General features: G+C 35.6%; 1 protein-coding gene across 1 annotated transcript; it reads left to right on the top strand.

The window, feature by feature from the left end:
• Positions 1–3,316: 3,316 nt before the first annotated feature.
• LOC129238235 (probable cytochrome P450 28d1) lies at positions 3,317–9,153 on the top strand. The gene is made up of 8 exons (XM_054873275.1): positions 3,317–3,519; positions 3,605–3,743; positions 3,988–4,095; positions 6,547–6,639; positions 6,733–7,200; positions 7,313–7,427; positions 7,501–7,770; positions 8,949–9,153. Exons 1-8 carry the CDS (start codon positions 3,317–3,319, stop codon positions 9,113–9,115), a joined length of 1,563 nt encoding a protein of 520 aa, XP_054729250.1. The 3' UTR covers positions 9,116–9,153.
• The last annotated feature ends 10,014 nt before the right edge of the window (positions 9,154–19,167 follow it).

Raw genomic sequence — 19,167 nt, 5'->3', positions numbered from 1 at the left:
CAACTTTCAACACACTTGCATATAAACGGTGCAATAATATCGAGAGGCTAACCAAATTTTGTTTCACTCCTTTTTAATGACAATATATGTATATATTGGATAAAAGATGGATAAAAAAACTCTATGCTTATTTATTTATTTAATAATAAGCTTAAAATTAAAACTCTAACTAACGAAGATTTCTCGATTTGTCAGCGCAGCCTTGAAGCTCTGTTTCGAAATAAAGTTATGAGTTGAAATAATTTTTTGTAATAATAGCAACGCACATATAGCGTAAAGTAAATATTATTATAAACGAGCATAAAAAGAATTGCGTATTTTAAGGAGACATATTTGTTTTTTTTTTTTCTGTGGCCTTTTACGTTATTTGTGCAACGATTTTGTTTGAAATTTGCATGGAATAATTTTCTAGAACATTTTAACCACCTAAATGCCTTTTTATTTGAACTTTTCAAAGAAGGGGTTTAAGCGACCGATTTATTATGTGCACTCGCACCGCATAACTCAAACTAACTAAAAAACTAACTTCACCTTCTTAAATCGATTAAGGAATAAAAAAGCGAACTTATACTCGTAATTTTTTAATGCTGCAAGCACCAAAAATTCTGAAAATTTGAAACAAGGTTTTGTGTTGTGCTCGACCAGATCCATAGTGTCTAATATGACAACTCAAAAGTACAAGAAAACTGTAGCACGGTGTAATTAATTATAGGAAATTTTATTGTGAAGAAGTCTATGTTAAAACTTTAATTTTTATTCAATTCTTTCGACCCCTTTACATTTATTTCATATGTCAGGTAAAGTGAAAAGAAAGGCCACAAAGCACTCAGATACACTTTTATCTCAAAAGATTCAGGTGCAATCTATGATATATCCTAGATTTCAGATTTTATGGAGTTGAAGTCTGTGCTATGAAAATCGAAAGACATGACAAGTCAAAAAACTCTAGCGACAACGAAAAAGGCACGTGATGCATATCCGATTTACATATTAGGAAGTTACATTTATAAATGTGAAAAATGATATCATCACTAATAACAATACAATCATTTTATTCTAAATTCTTACTCTTCGCGGCAGTTTTATTTTACTAGTGAAGTTTTGCATTCAAAGTTGTACCACTAAATACAAAATAAGTAAAGATGTCTAATATACTTTTAAATAAATAAAGAATAATTTAATTCTCGCCCAAATATAATTTTATGAACAAAGAAGATATAGCCACATAAACTTTTGATGCAATCTTATTTCTAAGCGCTTAAATAATTTTGTGATTTTTATTGTAGTCCAAAATTTAAAAAAGTAAAAAAAATGTATTATGCATCCACAAGCATATTTTTACACATACACATAAGCTTTCAACGGGCTTTTCAAAGCTTTATTTTTTTATTTTCTAAATGCGAAATACCCGGCCTAATGCACATACCGTATTTCAAATCTATAGCTATTGTGAGTTAGCTTAGATAAAGATTCCCTATTCAGAGAAATAATTATTTGCCTAGATGTTGATAACAACCATTTGTCTTCGTAGGCCCTTTAATTTATTGAACTTTACATGCTTCATTTGTTGCTATGTAAACAGAAGAAATGATTAACGTCCGATTGAGTCGTAATCAGAATTATTACGCATAATTAATTTGGCGCAGTCTATAAAACCCCATGTAATTACAATATCCGATTACGTAAATTATCGAACCAATTCACACCTACTTTTGCCATTTCATTCCTTGCGATAATCAGCGAACGAATTAAATTTTATTTGATTATTTTTTTTCAATACATCCACCATATACGCGTTGGATTGCATAACTTGCGATAAGGAAAGTGTAAACAAATAAGCGGTTCACGACCTCTTTCCTCATATTAATCTCAAGTAAAAGTAATGGTCAATTTACGAAGATCATTCATGCTGAGAAAAAAAAAACATTAACATTTCAAAATTACAGTCTTGTGCAAATGTTTAAGGACACTAGAATGAAGTCAAAAATATTAAATTTGGTTTACCGAAACTCTTTAAGTTATCATTTTCTGTTAATTATTGAATTTTGAAGAGGGCAACTAAAAAGAAATATAAGAAATTTATTTATTATTTTCTTACACTTTTTATAAAAGTTTGGAAAAATCAACTTTGGGGGTTAAAAATGATATTATTCTTTTTCAAAATGTTCTCCATGTGAACAATACACCTTTGCAATCGTTTGAACCAATTTTCGAAGCACTTTGTCCAGTCACGTTTCGAGAGTGTTTTTTAAATTGTGTGGAATCCAACGCGAACATACCTGCCTTACCACCAGGTGATCATGCAGAATCCTATTGATGGTTTTCATACTAATCGTTTGCAAGAAGCGCGATTTCATGCAAACAGCCTGAAGAAAAGTGTAAGGAGATGAATGCAAGATTACTTTTCGTTGAGCTATGTCTTTGAAAGTATCCAGTGGCCTATGAATTATGGGCGAACAACTCTCGTGACTCTCCACAATTTCTTGTTTCCTTTGGTTGAAGATAAATTGCCGCTGTAGGTAACTTTTTCCTTTAGGGCAATGCAAGCCCACTTACATGTTACACTTTATACTTCAAACTGGTTAAGAAGGCAAACGTTTAAAATTCTTGAGTGGCCGCTGTTTAATACTATTCAGAATTGTTGGAAGGTTTTGAGTGTTCGTTGTGCTACTCGGAATCCAGCCAATATTTTTCAAGCAAAGCAATTTTTAATACTTGAATGCTAAGAAATGACCCAAGTATTGGCGGAAAATTTAGTCAGTTTCACCAAAGAGTTGAACTTGAAAGAAACAGAGCTGTCTTTTAAATAATAAAATACGAGACTATAGTTAATTGAAATGTGGTGATTTAATTTTTGCATCAGACTAAAGATATTAGGTATTCGTTTTTTCAGAATTCGATTACTTATGAAAAAAAAGCATAACTCATATATCTACTTTTTTAATCAGTACTGCCTCATTTTCAATGTTGTGAAAATTTTATGTGTTACATTCTTAAATTAATGAGTCTGATATGCAAATAATACAGCGATCTTAAACTTTTGCCCAAGACTGTTTTTGTGGTTTGCAACCATAACGCAATATAGCTTCTTAATTTTTCGTCTTATTGGCAATTAAAATATGTATGTAGGTACAATTTAATTGGAAAATTCGGAACTTTACATTCGTCAAACTCAATACTACACTCAAACTTACTGTTTCTATAAAATGTTGCACTTCGTCATGGCATCAACGCAAATAGTTGCAGAACAGCATCCCAACCTTAACACTAGGATCTGTTTGTTGCTTCACGAGTAGGCTCTAGAAACTTTTCAGAGATGTTATCCTTCACAGTATTCTGCATATTTGGTTTATTAAGTGGCATTGTATGCTCGCTAGTAGTATTCTATTTGCGCTACCACTTCGATCATTGGCGCAAGCGCGGCGTTCCAGGACCTCGACCGAATATTTTAGTGGGAACTTTTCCCAAAACCTCTGCTGTTCAGTGCAATGTCATCGAGGAGCTGCATGAAATTTATCTGTATATATTATGTTTACTCAAATATTTTCTAACTTTTCAATTATAAAACTTGCTTGATATGTATGCTTTGTTAAAATTGTTTCAGTCGTTATAAATCGACGCAGAAATTTGTCGGAATATTCACTGCGAGAAGTCCAAAACTTTTCATTTGCGACCCAAAACTGGCTGCGCAGATCTTAACGCAACATTTTAGATATTTTCATGACAATGAATCTTCGCAATGGGTGAGTGTATTCTACCGTGTAACTATTGAATGTAAAATTTGACTGAGAGAATCCAAGTTTTGGCTGTGATGTGTAGCATATTGTATGGCTGGGAATCAAACGTCTGCTAATTGTAGCTATCACACTTATAAGAGACTGGCATTCGCGATATATGATTTGGCAGCCTGCACTCGTGACGATGATAATCGATCTGCTTTGATTTCTCTATAATTCTGTAATATTTTTCTCCACCTTTATTTTTCAGACAAATACGAATGTAGAGCTCATGCGTACATGTAGTCCTTTCGTTACTACCGGCGACAATTGGAAGATGAGAAGATCTGAGTTGGTGCCCGCACTGACTATAAATCGGGTAAATTATGTTATAGTAACAAATAAGTCGTTTTTGTCCAGGCTAGTTTCTACGATGGATTTATTCGTTGATGGTACGACCTTCGACACAAGGGTTGGTCATGCATTTTTGGCAAATGGCAATCACCTTGAACCAATCATTTGGCTCGCTGAGAGTGCTTCCGAAATTAATCGTAGAGTACTCTTTTGAATACTTCTTTATCAAATTGATATGGCTAGCTGGTGACAGTGATAGAAAATGGTGTACTTGATAAAGTTAAGTTAGATAAGCAAGGATGATTTCTCCGAATAAGGAGATTGTGGATTCTTTTTACCACCACTTCTTGGTTGAGTGAGCCTAAGATGTAGATAAACTCAACAATGCTGATTCAGTGCCTGCATTGTGAAGTGGACTGGCTTCGGTGGAGAGAGCCAATTACCCAAGCTAATACTCTCGGGTCATCCCCCATATGTCAAGCCTTATTATGGTAGCGAGTCGAGTTCGAGGTGTGGCAATTAAGTTCCGGGAACTATCAACAAAACACAAATAAATTAAGTTGTGAACAAAACTGTATTATAAATCTTCACAAAAGCCTCCCACTAACTTTACCGAGCGAGTCTGACATCGGTCCTACAATTGGAAGCACCTTAATTTCTCCCAATTCTTACCAGCTTGACTTCCTTGCTGAATAGGAAAAAGTCACAGCAGGCGATATTGGGACAAGGTGGGTGCTGCAGCATTGGAATGCCTTTTTTTCGCCAAAAGCTCTTGCCTAGGAACGGAAGAGGTTCAGCCATTTTTGGCGAGCTTGGGTGACACACGGAAATTAAGTAATCGCTTCAAGATGGTCAACTTTCTATTTACTGTCTGTTTATCAAGAACATTTTTTTTCCTTGGTCACTACTTTCGAGAGCATAGGGCCTCGACAAGACTTGGCTATCAGTCCTAAGTAGTGGAAATGCCCACTTGTCATTGCTTACGTACAACGCCTTCTTACTGCTTGGAGCGCCATCTGTGTGTCACATTTCTCTGGCAGAAGGATCGTACAGATGGTTGAGGACTTCGCTAAAGTGGTGTATCTGCGCTATTACCACGGCTGCTCGCTTCCTGTTGCTGGCGCCTCCTGATCCAATGTCTAACTGTATGCTTTTATTTTGTTTTTTTGCTTGTTTGAACAGCCAAAATGCAAATAATGCGCTGACTATTGTGCGGGAGTAAGGATGTAAAGGATGTAAAGGATAAGTTTTTGGGTTTGAGGAATGAGATTTTTTGTTTTTAGGAGGACCGTGCTTTATGTGGGATTCCAACCCACAGATTAATAACGTTGAGGGTATCGAGCAAAACGATCAACATTTCTTTTAGTCACAATTTGGACATCCTCGCCATAGTTGAGCTTTTTCGGTTTCCACTCGCTAATGACTTTGTTTTCGGGTCTCAGCGCCATACTCAACTGTACACGTGCCTAGTGACTACTGACCAGTGACTATTTGGTTCTTTCTACCTCTGTCGTCGTTTGCTTTTTCTTATTTCCACGACGAAATTTAATAAGTTACTTTCGAAAAATTCGTTTAAAATATAAACTAGATGTACTATCGATTTGTAATATAACTTTGGCTGGAACTAATGAAATATTCCCTCTTGCACGTATGAGCCAGTTCTGTAGTTATAACTGAATTCCTGAAACGTAATTCCACGCCTCGTATCTTCACTGTATCTCCGCAGCTGCCTCGCTTTCGCAAGACTAAGATTCAAAGCACATGGTCCTCATATCTTCGAAAATCTTGAGGATCTCTTTGGGTGGATATCAGTTATTAATATTCTTCTCCACTAATTCGATTTTCTGTCAGTTTTATAACAGCATTCAAGTTATTCATATTTAAATTTGCAACCTTTCGAACCAGTCTATTTCACATCCATCATCTGGTAAAGCTTTGCTTTCCAATTAAAATGGCGCTTACGTAGGAATAGGAAATCCATTAGTGGAAAGTTCTTCCTCCTATTTGAGGTGTGTGCTTTGATGTTTTCCCACAAATAAAGGGACCTACATTTTTATGCTTGCTCCGAACGGGAGATGGTTTTTATGAGGAGATTTTTCAAGGCAAAAATGCTCTCGGAGGCTTGCCATTGCCTGCCAAGGGCCGACTGCTACTAGAGAGATCTTTGTCTATCATTTGGTAGTTCATGCCCGGGTTCGAACCCCCGAATAGTAGTCACGTACTAGCCCATTCGGCTACGGTGGCTGCCCGTAAAAACACAGCTTACTGAAATAATTATTCATAAATTCATAAGTATATACAATAGTATATTATTTTTTGCTTTTATTAAACTTTTCGAGTTTTATATAAACTCCATGCTAAAGCTACATATCTATCTTGCCCGATATTTTCATCTTAATTTCGATAGTTTTTAATCAACCATAATTTTTCGCAAAACGTAATAAAAGTGTCTTACATTTTCGACTCAACCGTCTAGATCCGTTGCTTCTACCCTGCAATGCGTAACAGTGCTCAGAAGGCCATCGAATTCCTTACAGCTGCCAATGGGCGAACTCAAAATGCCAAAGAGGTGCGTACTTATGATCATTCATTTTTATTTATCTATCGTTATGCACTTACTAAAATACGTTTATATTTCAATATCTTTTACTTAACCTTTTAGCTCGCCAACCGATTTGCCGCACAATTCATGTGTCATTTCATTTGGAGCGTAGAAGCGAATGCCTTCTGTGATCCAACCAAAGGTAACGCTTCCCCTGACTGGCTTTGCCCATTGCAGCGTATGGCCGATGCCTTCATCTCTCAATCATTTAAATGTGTACGCTATTTTATAAGCACTGATATCTGCCCATGGCTACGTAAATGCTGTCCAGTTCGCTTCTTTCCCGCATTCACGGATCGCTTCTTCCAGAAACTACTTGTCGACTCGTTAGAAGTGCGCGTCCAACAGGTCGCCCAAGGAAACAAAGTGGGACGATATGAGTTGCGTGGCGATGTAGTTGATCACTTGCAGCGGCTTGTGGATAAAAAATCCATAAAAGACATATTGCAAATTGCTGGACATACAACAACAGTTTTGATTGATGGCTATGAGACGGCAGCGATGCTGGTTGCGCACTGTCTGTTATTGGTGAGTGCAAACGATGATGTTGTGTTTGTTGAGATTATTGCTAAGTTGAAGTATGTACTTGTATTATGTTTTTCATGTAATATTTGTTTTTTGTATTTGCTTTTGTCCTCAGCTTGCACGTAATCCACGCGTTCAACAGAAGCTCAGGGATGAGCTAATCTCCGCTGACGTTGCAAACAGCTTTGACACACTTAACCAGTTGCCTTATTTAGATCAATGTTTACATGGTATGCATTTAAGGGCTTCTATTAATTTTAAACGTTTTTAACGTACTTCTTTTGGACTACTTTTCCTTTGTAGAGACGCTACGTCTGTTTCCACCGCTCCCATCGCTCTTCAAGCTGTGCACTGAAACTATCACTTTGCAAAATTCTGATAAATCCTTTTTAACTTTGCATCCTGGCGATGCAGTTTATATTTCTACTTACTCTTTCCACCGTGATCCTGATTACTTTGAAAATCCTGAAGCATTTTGGCCTGAACGCTTTGCTGAGGAATTGGGTGGAGTGCGAAAATATCGAGAAATGGGCGTATTCATGCCATTTGGCGATGGACCTCGCATGTGTCCAGGTAAGTCTGAAAAAATTCAAATTTCTTTTTTAAAGTGGTACATAAAGTGTATCAGTGGCAAGTGTGAATTAATTTTTGTGGACGCAAAAACAAGTAGAGGTTATGAGATTACAGGATCACTTGAAAGTGAAGGAAGTTTTAAATATTTGGTGAAACGAATACAGTAAAAATAGCCAGAAATATTATCGTCAATGTTTTCTAGCAGAATTTTATGTTTGTGGTACATTTTAGCACCCTAGTTTCTCTTTTTATTTTTTCGAATAACTCCTTTTATATAGATAATTTTAAGACTAAAATCATGACAATATTTGTCAGAAATTTAAATATGACTCCTTATATTCTTTTAACTTTTACTGCCATGTAAGTAATCGGTTTCTATACTCAATCATACACCGTGTTGACTTTTTCTATTTACAATTCGTTGCTTTCCTTTAATCAGCTTTTCTTTAATCAGCTTCTCTTTAATGTTCTTCATTAGTAGGCAGTAATGTTTTTTAAGGTAGGTAGTAGTCTAAAAACTTAAGGAGATACGTTTTTTACAAAAAATATTATATTAAGGAATAAATCTAGAAATTGAATATGGGTGACTTTCACGAGCTTCAGTAGAATGTTCCCTCAACCGAATTGTTCAAGTACACTTTCGCGATTTTCTGCACTTGTCTCATTTACGGCCATTTTGATTTCACGTTTTAACTCTCTTCAATCATCTTTGAGTGGTTGGCGTAACTTTTATCCTTAACGGCGAGCCATAAAAAAATGTCTTATTAAGTCGACTTTAATGTTTCATAACTTTGTTTAATTAAGAAGCTAATAATTTGTTAAATGTCTAACCACAAACCAAGTTACTGACATATCACGGATGGTCTTTAGCTGTCACAAAAAAAAAACAAAAAAATTTTTGATAGTTCAAATTTCAAACGCTAGATGGACCACTCAGATTTCTTTAACTAAATTAAAATAATCGGTACTGTTGTTTGTTAATTGCGTTTTATTAAACTAATTCTTTTTAGCATTTATTTGAATTTGTTTTATGACCTAATTTTAGAAATTTTCGGCTTTAATACAATAATAATAACTCTGACGCTCGTATTTAATATTAATATTATTAAAATTATTTTCATTATTAAAAAGAAACCTAAAACCTAAAAATTCCACTTTTTAATATTTTCTGTTTATAGGTAGGAAGCTCGGACTTGCTGAGGTGAAAGTCATCGTTTCTGAGTTAATTAAAAACTTTCTAGTGACTTGCGGCCACAACACGCGCTCCGACAACAAGCTTGCTGCCGACTCTTTTCTTCTGATGCTCGATGGTGATATTGAACTTGTATTTGAAGGGCTGCAGTGACTTCAGTGGGAATTATCGATGCTGTCATGTGCTTTCGTAAGAGCATCGTAATTGGAAAGTATAATATTATGTCAAACTTGAGCGACTCCATGTCAAGTGATCCATGAATTTTGAACACTGCCGTTAATTCTTCCAGAAATTGGTTTATATTTAAGTCGGAGTATAATAAAAAGAACCCTGAGCAAATTTCGCAATAAATTGTTTAATTGAGCCCTTGATTTTGAAAATGGTATAAGTCAAACATTTTAAAAATCTAGTTTATCAGCTATTTCATATCAAATCCTAATAAAATAACATAATTTGAAGAGATTAGCACTATGGCTTGAAAATTAACTCGATAAAATGTGTTTATTTTTGGGTTGGTAAACTAAATACGGTTACTGTTTTTTTGGATAGTGGTATAAGTCAGTCTGTTCACAAAGCTTGGCAAAATAATTAGTAATTTTGTCATGACTTCAAATAACGGTTCAGGTATGATCAAGTAGTGCTTTTAATGTAAAAACATACTATTTATAGACATTATACGGCGAAGAAGTATAAGTAATGCTCCTAAGAAATGGAAACGAATAAGACTAATATCGTCTTCAGATCAATCAGTTCATACTTTAAAAGTGAAAGAGAGAGTACACGAAATCAACTTAATTATGCACAAAATATAATAAAGATGAAGAGAAATAGTGGAGAGGAATATGAAACAATAGAGTCTAAGCATGTGAGTGGTAAACTTATCGAAAATAAATATTGCCTTTGTTCCAAACAATGTATAAATGGAATCGGATGTGAAGACAGGAAACCTAATTTTGATTCGTTTTGGAAATTAGCAAGTTTCGAAAAACAGAATTTGTTTGTGTACGGTTTGGTTCGAAAACAATCAATGAAACAAAGACGACCCAGAAATTACGAAGGATATATAAGAAAATGTAGTTTTAAGTTTCATCTAAATGTACGTAAATCAAAAGCTTCTGTTTGCAAAACTTTTTTTTTTTTTTGGATGCTTTCAAAATATCTAAGGGAAGACTAAGCCGTGTCTTAAATGCTAGAACACCTGGAACGGATGGTCGTGCCAAAATGGCTGGTTCATCCAGAAAAACAGATGAAGAAGAAATTGAAGTGGTACGAGCACATTTTCTTAGCTTTCCAGCATGTGAGAGCCATTACACGAGATCACATCATACTTCAGGTCGAAAGTGTCTAAGTGCTGACTTAGATATTCGAAAAACGTATGAGCTGTATGTGAAATATTGTGATGAAAATATTACATCGTGTGTGAAGGAGTGCACTTACAGGAAAATATTCAATAGGAAGTTCAACTTACATTTTCATACTCCTTGTAAAGACACGTGCCAAAAGTGTGATTCGCTAAAACTAAAAATTGAAGCATCCAGTAATGAAGAAGAGGAGTTGCATCTGATGGAAATTCATAGTTCCCATCTTAACAGTGCCGAACAGGCTAGAAAAAGTGTGATTTGTTACGGATTCACATTTGATCTACAGAAAGCACTTTCTTATACAAAACTTTCTGTTTCGGTAACTTATTATAAGCGCAACATGTATGTAGGTATACAAAGAAAATGCTAAAATGTATGCATGGAACAATCGCCTCAAGAGGATCACAGGAAGTTGGGTCCTGCATCTTAAAGCACATTCGGGACATTACCACTCAAAAGCATGTCATAGCTTACAGTGATGCCTGCTCAGGATAAAATTTTAACATAGCTTTAATTTGGTTAAAAATTCTTCAGTCATCTGATAATATTGTTGAAACAGTTGATCATAAATTTATGGTATCCGCCCATTCTTTTTTGTCAAATGATCGCGATTTTGGTTTGATAGAAACTAAACTTAAAAAATCGAATTATTTATACATACCTGAGCATTATTATAATTTAATAGAAGTATGTAAAAAGAAAAACCAATTTTTCGTAGTAAAAATGGCTCAGAAAGATTTTATTTCGACAAAACAACTAAAAGAATCAACGAATAATAGAAAGAAAAATACCAACGGAGAAGCTGTGTCTTGGCTAAAAATACAATGGATCAGATTTCTAAAAAATGCTCCATATAAGATGTTTTATAAAACTTCCTTGGACGACAATTCCGAATTCAAAGTATTAGAACGCTCACCTAAAAGAGGAAGACCTAGAATATACGAAAATATTGATTTGCTCCATTATATAAATTAAACAATTCTATTTATTTGATAATTTCATTCTACGACACGATCACTTTCAAAGCCGATCTTCTTCTGTTCTTCTCTTACAATATTTTACTTAAGCTAAGCCTATCCAATTTTGCTAACCGTTAATCGAAAATATGTTTTTGCTTATTCCATCAAATACCAATCATAAAAAGCATTTTCCAGGAATTTATCTACCGCTTTAGCGTGCCGTGTGCAAAACCTGTTTCATTCCCGCAATTTTCCTTTGTAATCAATGAAGATCATTCATATAGTTGTAGTTACAGCTTCGTTCTCATTCAACTCTTGTTGTTGTCGCTCTTACTATTTTCTGAATGAACTTTTATCAATGCGAGCGCGTAAAATCATTGTGAGTATTTAAAGGTGATAATGAGGAAAACATACAGTGGTGGTTTTAATAATCCTTACTTAATAACTTGGGGAAGTTAGCACGTTCCACTAACTTATACAACCATTAGACCAATAACAGAAGAAAAACGTAAAGATATGATGGATCTATATGCCACCAATTCTTCACTAACACTTTATTTCCCTAAATACTAATAAAAAATTTACTTAGTTAAAATGAAATGAGTTTGAATAAAATGTCAATTACTAACAAAAATGGTTCCTCGATGGTATAAGTCATTGTTTAAGTCATGCAGTTAATTTTGAAAGTGATATAAGTCATTTAACCTTTCAAACCACATTTCGTTTTAAAAATGGTTATAAATTTCACAATCATAATAAATACTTGTTTCTTGGCACTACTTTAATACGAAAATATTTTTTAATCCTTTAAAATGCAAAACTCTAAATATCTCAAAACAAGGAAAACAAGGACTTATACCACTTTCAAAATCTAGAGCTCAATTTTGAGATTAATTCATTGTAAACAATTTTTTTAACATTTCTATATATATATTGGAGGTTGAATTAGTTTTAAAGGTTTTTTTTCGAAGATTTGGGGCTTTATTGTGAAAAAACGGTACAAAATATTTTATTTGAAGTATTGGCCATCGCTAGCTACAACTTTCGCCCATCTTTCGGGCAATTTCCGGATGCCGTTTCTCCAAAATTCTGGCCGCTGCTTGGCTATCCATGACTCAACCCATATTTTGGTAGCCTCGTACAAGGAGAACCGCTGGTCCGCCAAATCGAGACTCATATGCCGGAACAAATGATAATCGGAGGGAGCTTTGTCTGGACTATACGGCGGGTGGGGTAACACTTCCCAGCCAAGCGTTCCAAGGTATTTGTTGACAGGTTGAGCAACATGCGGCCGAGCGTTGTCATGTTGCAAAATAACCTTGTCGTGTCTTTTTACCATTTACGGCCGTTTTTCTTTCAATGCCCGGCTTAAACGCATCAATTGCAGTCGGTAACGATCCCCCGTGATTGTTTCGCCCGGTTGGAGCAGCTCAAAATATATGACGCCGACCTGATCCCACCAAATGCAGAGCATGATTTTCTTGCCGTGAATATTCTGCTTGGCCGTCGACGTTGATGCGTGGCCGGGCAAACCCCATGATTTTTTGCGTTTTGGGTTATCGTAGTGGATCCATTTTTCGTCGCCAGTCACCACCCGATGCAAAAACCCTTCCGATTTTGTCGCTCGATCAGCAATTCGCACGTAAAAAATCGCCGTTCGACGTCGCGCAGCTTCAACTCGTACGGGACCCAATGACCTTGCTTTTGGATCATTCCCATCGCTTTTAGACGCTTGCAAACGGTTGATTTATCAACGCCCAATGATTCAGCAAGCTCTTCTTGGGTCTGGCACGAGTCCTCGTTTACCAATTCCCCCAATTCCGCGTCCTCGAACTTTTTGGGCTGGCCAAGACGCTCCTTGTCTTCGGTGGGAAAATCACCACTTTTGAATCGTCGAAACCAGTACTCACATGTTGAAATCGACGGAGTATGGTCTGGGTAGGACTCCTGCAGCAATTCACGGGCTTGGGCTGTATTTTTTTTCAAATTGAAGCAGAAAAGCAAAACTTCCCGCAAATTGCGTTTCGACGGCACGAAAGTTGACATACTCGGAGCACGAAAACACTGCGTTGTTTATACTTCAGCGAAATGACAGATACTGATAAACAAAGCCTAGGGATGAGGCTTTGTCATGAATATATATTCAGTATTGCCAACGCGATAAAGTGATAAATAGCGCCACCTTTAAAACTAATTCAACCTCCATATATTTTTTTATTTTTTCGGATCAAAATACGTTTAAAAACATTTTTTTTGTAGAAAAATTATATTTAATAAACATAAATACGAGTCGTACCGGGAACGCATAACTGACTGTGGTGGGAACGCCAAAATACTGCTCTAGCGAAGTCAGTAGGTACACACCACAATAAAACGATAACCCACCAATTTTATGATACATTTATTAATTTTTTTGTTTTAATGTTCGAAAGTATTCGATGCGCTACCAGCTGATGGTAGCAGAGGAAGAGGAAGGCCTCCTCTATATCGGAAAGATCAGGTTAATAAGGACTTGGTTTCACTTGGTGTATACAACTGGCGCCGGTTAGCTTAAGAAAGAAACTTAGTAGACCAAAGGAATGATGTTTCCTAGTCGGCTTGGTCTTTGATGCCAGCGCAAAGGAAAACTTTCATTCGAAATGAGTTCATTCATATTTTCTGGGTAGTGTTGCATGCTAACCGAAAAGTTATTATTATATGTATATTAAATTAAAGAAGTAAGTTGTATTCGGATTGCAGGCTCAACCATATAAAATTTCGGAAAGCGGAAAGATTTGCAAAAATACGCGACTAAAACAAAACCCGTATGAACCTTTTTTATTCGTTAAAGTTCGTTTTCGAGATACTCAACCCTATGCTTACATATGTATATATAAATGCGCATTATTTTCTTTAAATTTGCTTAGTTTTTTTTCGATTGCTTAAATTATGCTAGGCATTCAAAAGCTAATATTTGAAATCGATGTCTCGTTATTTTAAATGACATGTTGAGTCTATTTAATTACAGTACATTACTCTTATATTGTTATATTTTTTGGATAGTACGTCCTCGGTAGTCTAGCGTAAGTGCACTAGCCTAGGCTGACTTTACCGACAAACCTGTATAAATTCAAAACAATCTACATGGGCAGAGGCTCTTAATGCTTTATGTCTTATATACTATTCGAAGAAACTGAAAGAATCAGCTGCTGAACAACTTATTTGGTACTTCAACTGCCACTTCCAATTATTCGCCTAAGTCTTTAAGACTCCAGCAGTGGCAGTATTAAGTGTCAACTATTTTGCTTTACAAGATTTTGCTGCTGCTATACTTCAATCTTCTTATCAATATCGCCATTAGTGTTAAGTGTACAGAGAATCAAAGGGAGAAGAAATTAATTAAGAAAATTGGCTGCTTGCTTGTTGAGTTGGAAAATTGCAAACACAATATTTACCATGGCATTTATGCATTGGCCATTTTACCAGCAACCAGAAGCAAATATGCCAATGTGCGGTCGCTCAACGCCACACTTACATATATTTATTAAATATGTACCTATGTATAGCTCACCCTCGGCACACAAAAGCCTAACGCCTTGGGCAGCGGCTTCTTCTTCCACTTCTTGTGCAATATTGCTTTGAAATGTTGCAATGCAATTGCAATTTGCAACAAATAAGTAAAATCTTAACTGAGTTGCCACTTGACCACATTAGTGGGTCGCGATAAGTGCGGTCGAATGGTTGACCGGTCGGCTGGTCGGACAGTCAACTGAACAAAGGGTAGAAGGGTTCAACTGAGCCTCAATTGGCGTTTGCTGGTTGGGCACATAAAGCCTTGCAACTTTGCTATCGCTGCCGCTTGAAGGGCAGCTTGGCAAGCGAAAAGTGTCGTTCAGAGGGTAGGCAATTATTGTAAATATCATTGCGAAATGCAGAAAGTGCCAGCAGGCATGGATGAGCGGAAAAAAGAAGAGAAGGGCAGCGGGAAGTGCTGCGGCTTATAAATACAAATAAATGAATATTTGTAATGCACTCTAAACGGGATACTTTGAGCTTGTAGCTTTGACGCAATCAATTGAAAAGTAAATGCGAGTGTAAATACATACAAACTTACATACATAAATGCCTCAAATGTAAATATGGTAGCTAACGGATGCAACGTTTTGTATATAACAGCCCGTGGTGTAGAGGAATCCTAGACAGAGGGGGGGGGAACGAAGTTGTAGTAATCATTTCAAAGGTCTGCAGCAAAAATAGTTGTACTGCAATTACGTAAAGTGTTTTCTGAATAGTACTTTAAGCGGATTCATGTGCACACACGCGCATACTCTGACTCGCAATATAGATATGAATCCTGGGCTCCGCGTGCACTCTTTAAATTAGCGAAATATTAATATTCGTCTTGTCTCAAATAATCCTAAAATAATATGAGTGAAAGAACATTCACTTCAGGTATATATAAATAAATTAAATTCTGGCTTTATCTACTACGTAAGTTTCTTCCGAGCAAAACGGAGGAACAGTTTTCTGACTCGAAAAAAGAGGAGAAGCAAGATTCTTCTTCCTCCGTTTTTAGGTTTTCTGGCATCGAGCTTTTCTCGACATTCTTTAAGTTACTTTATTAGATATGTACGCGCTAAAGGATTATTAAATTAATACAGATTTAATTAATGCCTATTGAAATTTGGAGTAATAGAATAATTTTTACTTTTAATTTTTTATTTATTACTATTATATTGTGGTTAGCTTCTCAAAAAATACTGTTAAAATTTGTTTTAAGCCAAGTTGCAAAATAATGAATATTTAATCTATGGAACTAGTCCCGGAATCTTGGGGCTGTAATAACGACATTCAGAAATCATAAATTTGAAAAGAAGCAGCTCAAAGCAAATGATCGCTCGTTTTTTCGAAAAATCTGGTATCTACTCATGCCGCAACTGTACCACTAGGAAATTCTGAGTTATATACAACTCTTTGTTTGCCAAAAAGTTCGGAGAATTAAAGAAAACCAACCGCCAAAGACGAAGCATCCTTCACCAAGCAATGCGAGCTCTCGCATATCGACCCACACAAGAGAGCTTTTGAGCACTCAAAAGGTCGAATTAATGGGTCATTCGCCTTACAGTCTTTATTTGACACCTAGTGATTTCTTTTTATTTTCGCGAACATCAAAAATAAAACATGAGGTCAACGTTTTCTAACCTCTGAAGAAGCTTTTAAACAGCGCGCTTTGAAGGTATCCTCTTCTGAGTGGCAAAACTGCTTTGTAAATTGCTCCAAGTGAATGCAGAAGGAGAATATTTGGAATTACTTCCTTTTAATTATTATTCTACTGTGTTTTCAGTATTCTTCTTGATATGCAAATTCTTAATACAGATTGTAAGTAATCACAGTAAAAATTTGTTCACTGATTAATTGTTCATTATTAAAAACTAGCTGTATCCGACGCGCAACAACATTTATTATTGTAATTGTCTCTATTTCGTGTTGCTTTAACCAACTGCCCAATGGTCCTTAATCCTGTCCACCCTCTAATGTTACGTAGGTAGGGCATATGCTTCCTTTCAATTCCTCGTTTACTTCGTTTTTACTTTACACAACAACCTTGCAACAACTCGTATTTAGGTCAGTGATGGTAAATGTAGGGAAAATTCCCTAAATGTAGGGGTTTTTGTCGAAAAAGAAGGACAGATTTTTTTAAATTCTGTAAATGTAGGGAATTTTCAAAAAGGACAGAAAAAATTTTAAAATAGCGGGAAAAATTAAAAAAGTTCATTTAAAATAAAAAGCCGCAGTAAGATTTCATGCCAGTATTTTTTTCCTTATGGCAGCATACTTCTAAAGCGTTAATACGGCAACATTGCCATGTTTTCTTCGTTAACGCTAACGCGATTTTTTCTTCGCGCGAAAATTGTTAGTTGTCCCGCGTTACCTGATGCTTTTCGCTTTTGAATTAAGTTTGGAATTATTTTAGTTTTACCTTTTTTTTATTTAAATTTTATATATTGTATTTTACAGAAATGATCTCCTCCACTTCGACTGACTCTTCGGAGGAACACCAGGAGAAAAATTCAAGTATCGGAAACAAAAGTTCAATAACAAGTGGCTTGGCGACGACAATTTTAGTGGCTGGTTGAAATGCAAATGGGCTGAGTGCGACAAAGTTTTGAACTGCGGCAATTCTGATTTGCAGAAGCACGCCGAAGCAAACCGTACCAAAAACATATGAAGGCAATAAAAAAGACACCTAAAATAAACATTTTTTTTTTAAGAAAAAGCCGAGTAAACCAAATGGTTCCAGAAATTTCGAAATAAGATTTAGCATGTTCTTCGCTGAGCATAATGTCGCGCTGCAAGTTGTGGACCACTTTATCACAATCTTAAAAGTAATCGTGCCGGATTTTGAAAAATAGAAACTCTGTCTTGTTTTAAACAGAACTGAATGTAATGAAAAAGTCTAATTTTTAGTCTTTTTGCTGAATTTTTGTTCATATATGTGTTTATAATATAATAAATATGTTTATTTATATATATTTTTGAAATAAAATTTCTTATTAAAGTGTCTTATAAACTGTGAAAACAGCACCAAGCCCAAAACTTAAGCAAATAATTCAATTTTGACGTTGCGAGTGCCTCATTATAGTGTAAACACAGGAGAAAAATATGTGGGGAATTTTGTACGGAAAATTTTTTGAAGCGTAGGGAAAAGTAGGGAATTTTTTTGGGCTGTGTAGGGATTTTTTAAAAAATCATTTACCATCACTGATTTAGGTACATAATTGAACTTCAAACATCGTTCGTAAATATTTTTAGCCATGGCATTACTAAGCGTGAAAATTTTTGTATCAGGGCCGGAATGATACCATCCGGTACAGCTGATTTGAAAGGTTGAAATAAATCGATTTTCCAATCCAGTTTTTCGTAGGTAATTGCGTCTATTTTAGAGAATCTTCCTTTCACATTGGCTAGATCGATATTGTTTGCGTCGACATACAGCCTGGAAAATTGGTGCTAATAAGATCTTCTAGAGATTCTGTGCTGTTTTTGGTCCATGTACCATCTTTCTTCCTGATAAGGTAAAGTATAGAGGGATGCTTTAACAATAACTTTCTAAGCCTTGCCACCTCAACCATTGTTTCTATACCCGCTCAGAAGTCCTTCCAGGAGTTTCAGCAAGGATTTCCTTCGTAAAGAGCTTAAGTACATTTTGTGGTGGTACATCGTTAGTAACAGCTTTCTATCCTTTTTACATTTCGTTATCAATTTTTTGTTTCTAATTTTGTCTGTCCACGATACTTTCATCATTCGACATAGTGCCACACCTTAAATGCCTAGTTTATTCATACTCGTAACCTTTAGTGTCCATGCCATGTTCAAGCTTTTATTGGAAAGGTCTCGCTGCTTGAATTCGACAGCAAATTTCTCTGTCACTTGTCCAACATCCTAAGTACTTAAATCGCGATACTCTTTGGATTGGATTGTCATATACTCGTACATACATAAATGTTAGAACGGGAGTTTTTAGAAACAACCATGAATTTGATTTTTTAGGTGTTACTACTTACGGCGTATTGCAGACCTTTTACGCTGATTTCTTTATTATTTATATATTAATATTTATATATATTAATTTCGTATGCCAATATTGTAGTGTCACCGGCAAATCGTATATTATTTATTATTTCGCTGTTGACTTTTATTTCTAAGTTGACTGATGTCAAATCTTCTTGAAATATATATTTCGAGTATACATTGAAGAGCATTAGTGATAAGAGACATCCTGGTGAGCTCTTTTCTTTATTGCAAAATCACTCGTCACATCATTTTGTAGTCTAACGTTCCAATATATGTTGGAAATGCAATGAAATGTATTTTCAATCTTTGGGCGCAAAATAAAAAAAAATTG

Source organism: Anastrepha obliqua, chromosome 2 (assembly GCF_027943255.1).
Source record: "Anastrepha obliqua isolate idAnaObli1 chromosome 2, idAnaObli1_1.0, whole genome shotgun sequence".
Taxonomy (NCBI): Eukaryota; Metazoa; Arthropoda; class Insecta; order Diptera; family Tephritidae; genus Anastrepha; species Anastrepha obliqua.
This window is presented reverse-complemented; position numbering and strand designations above follow the sequence as displayed.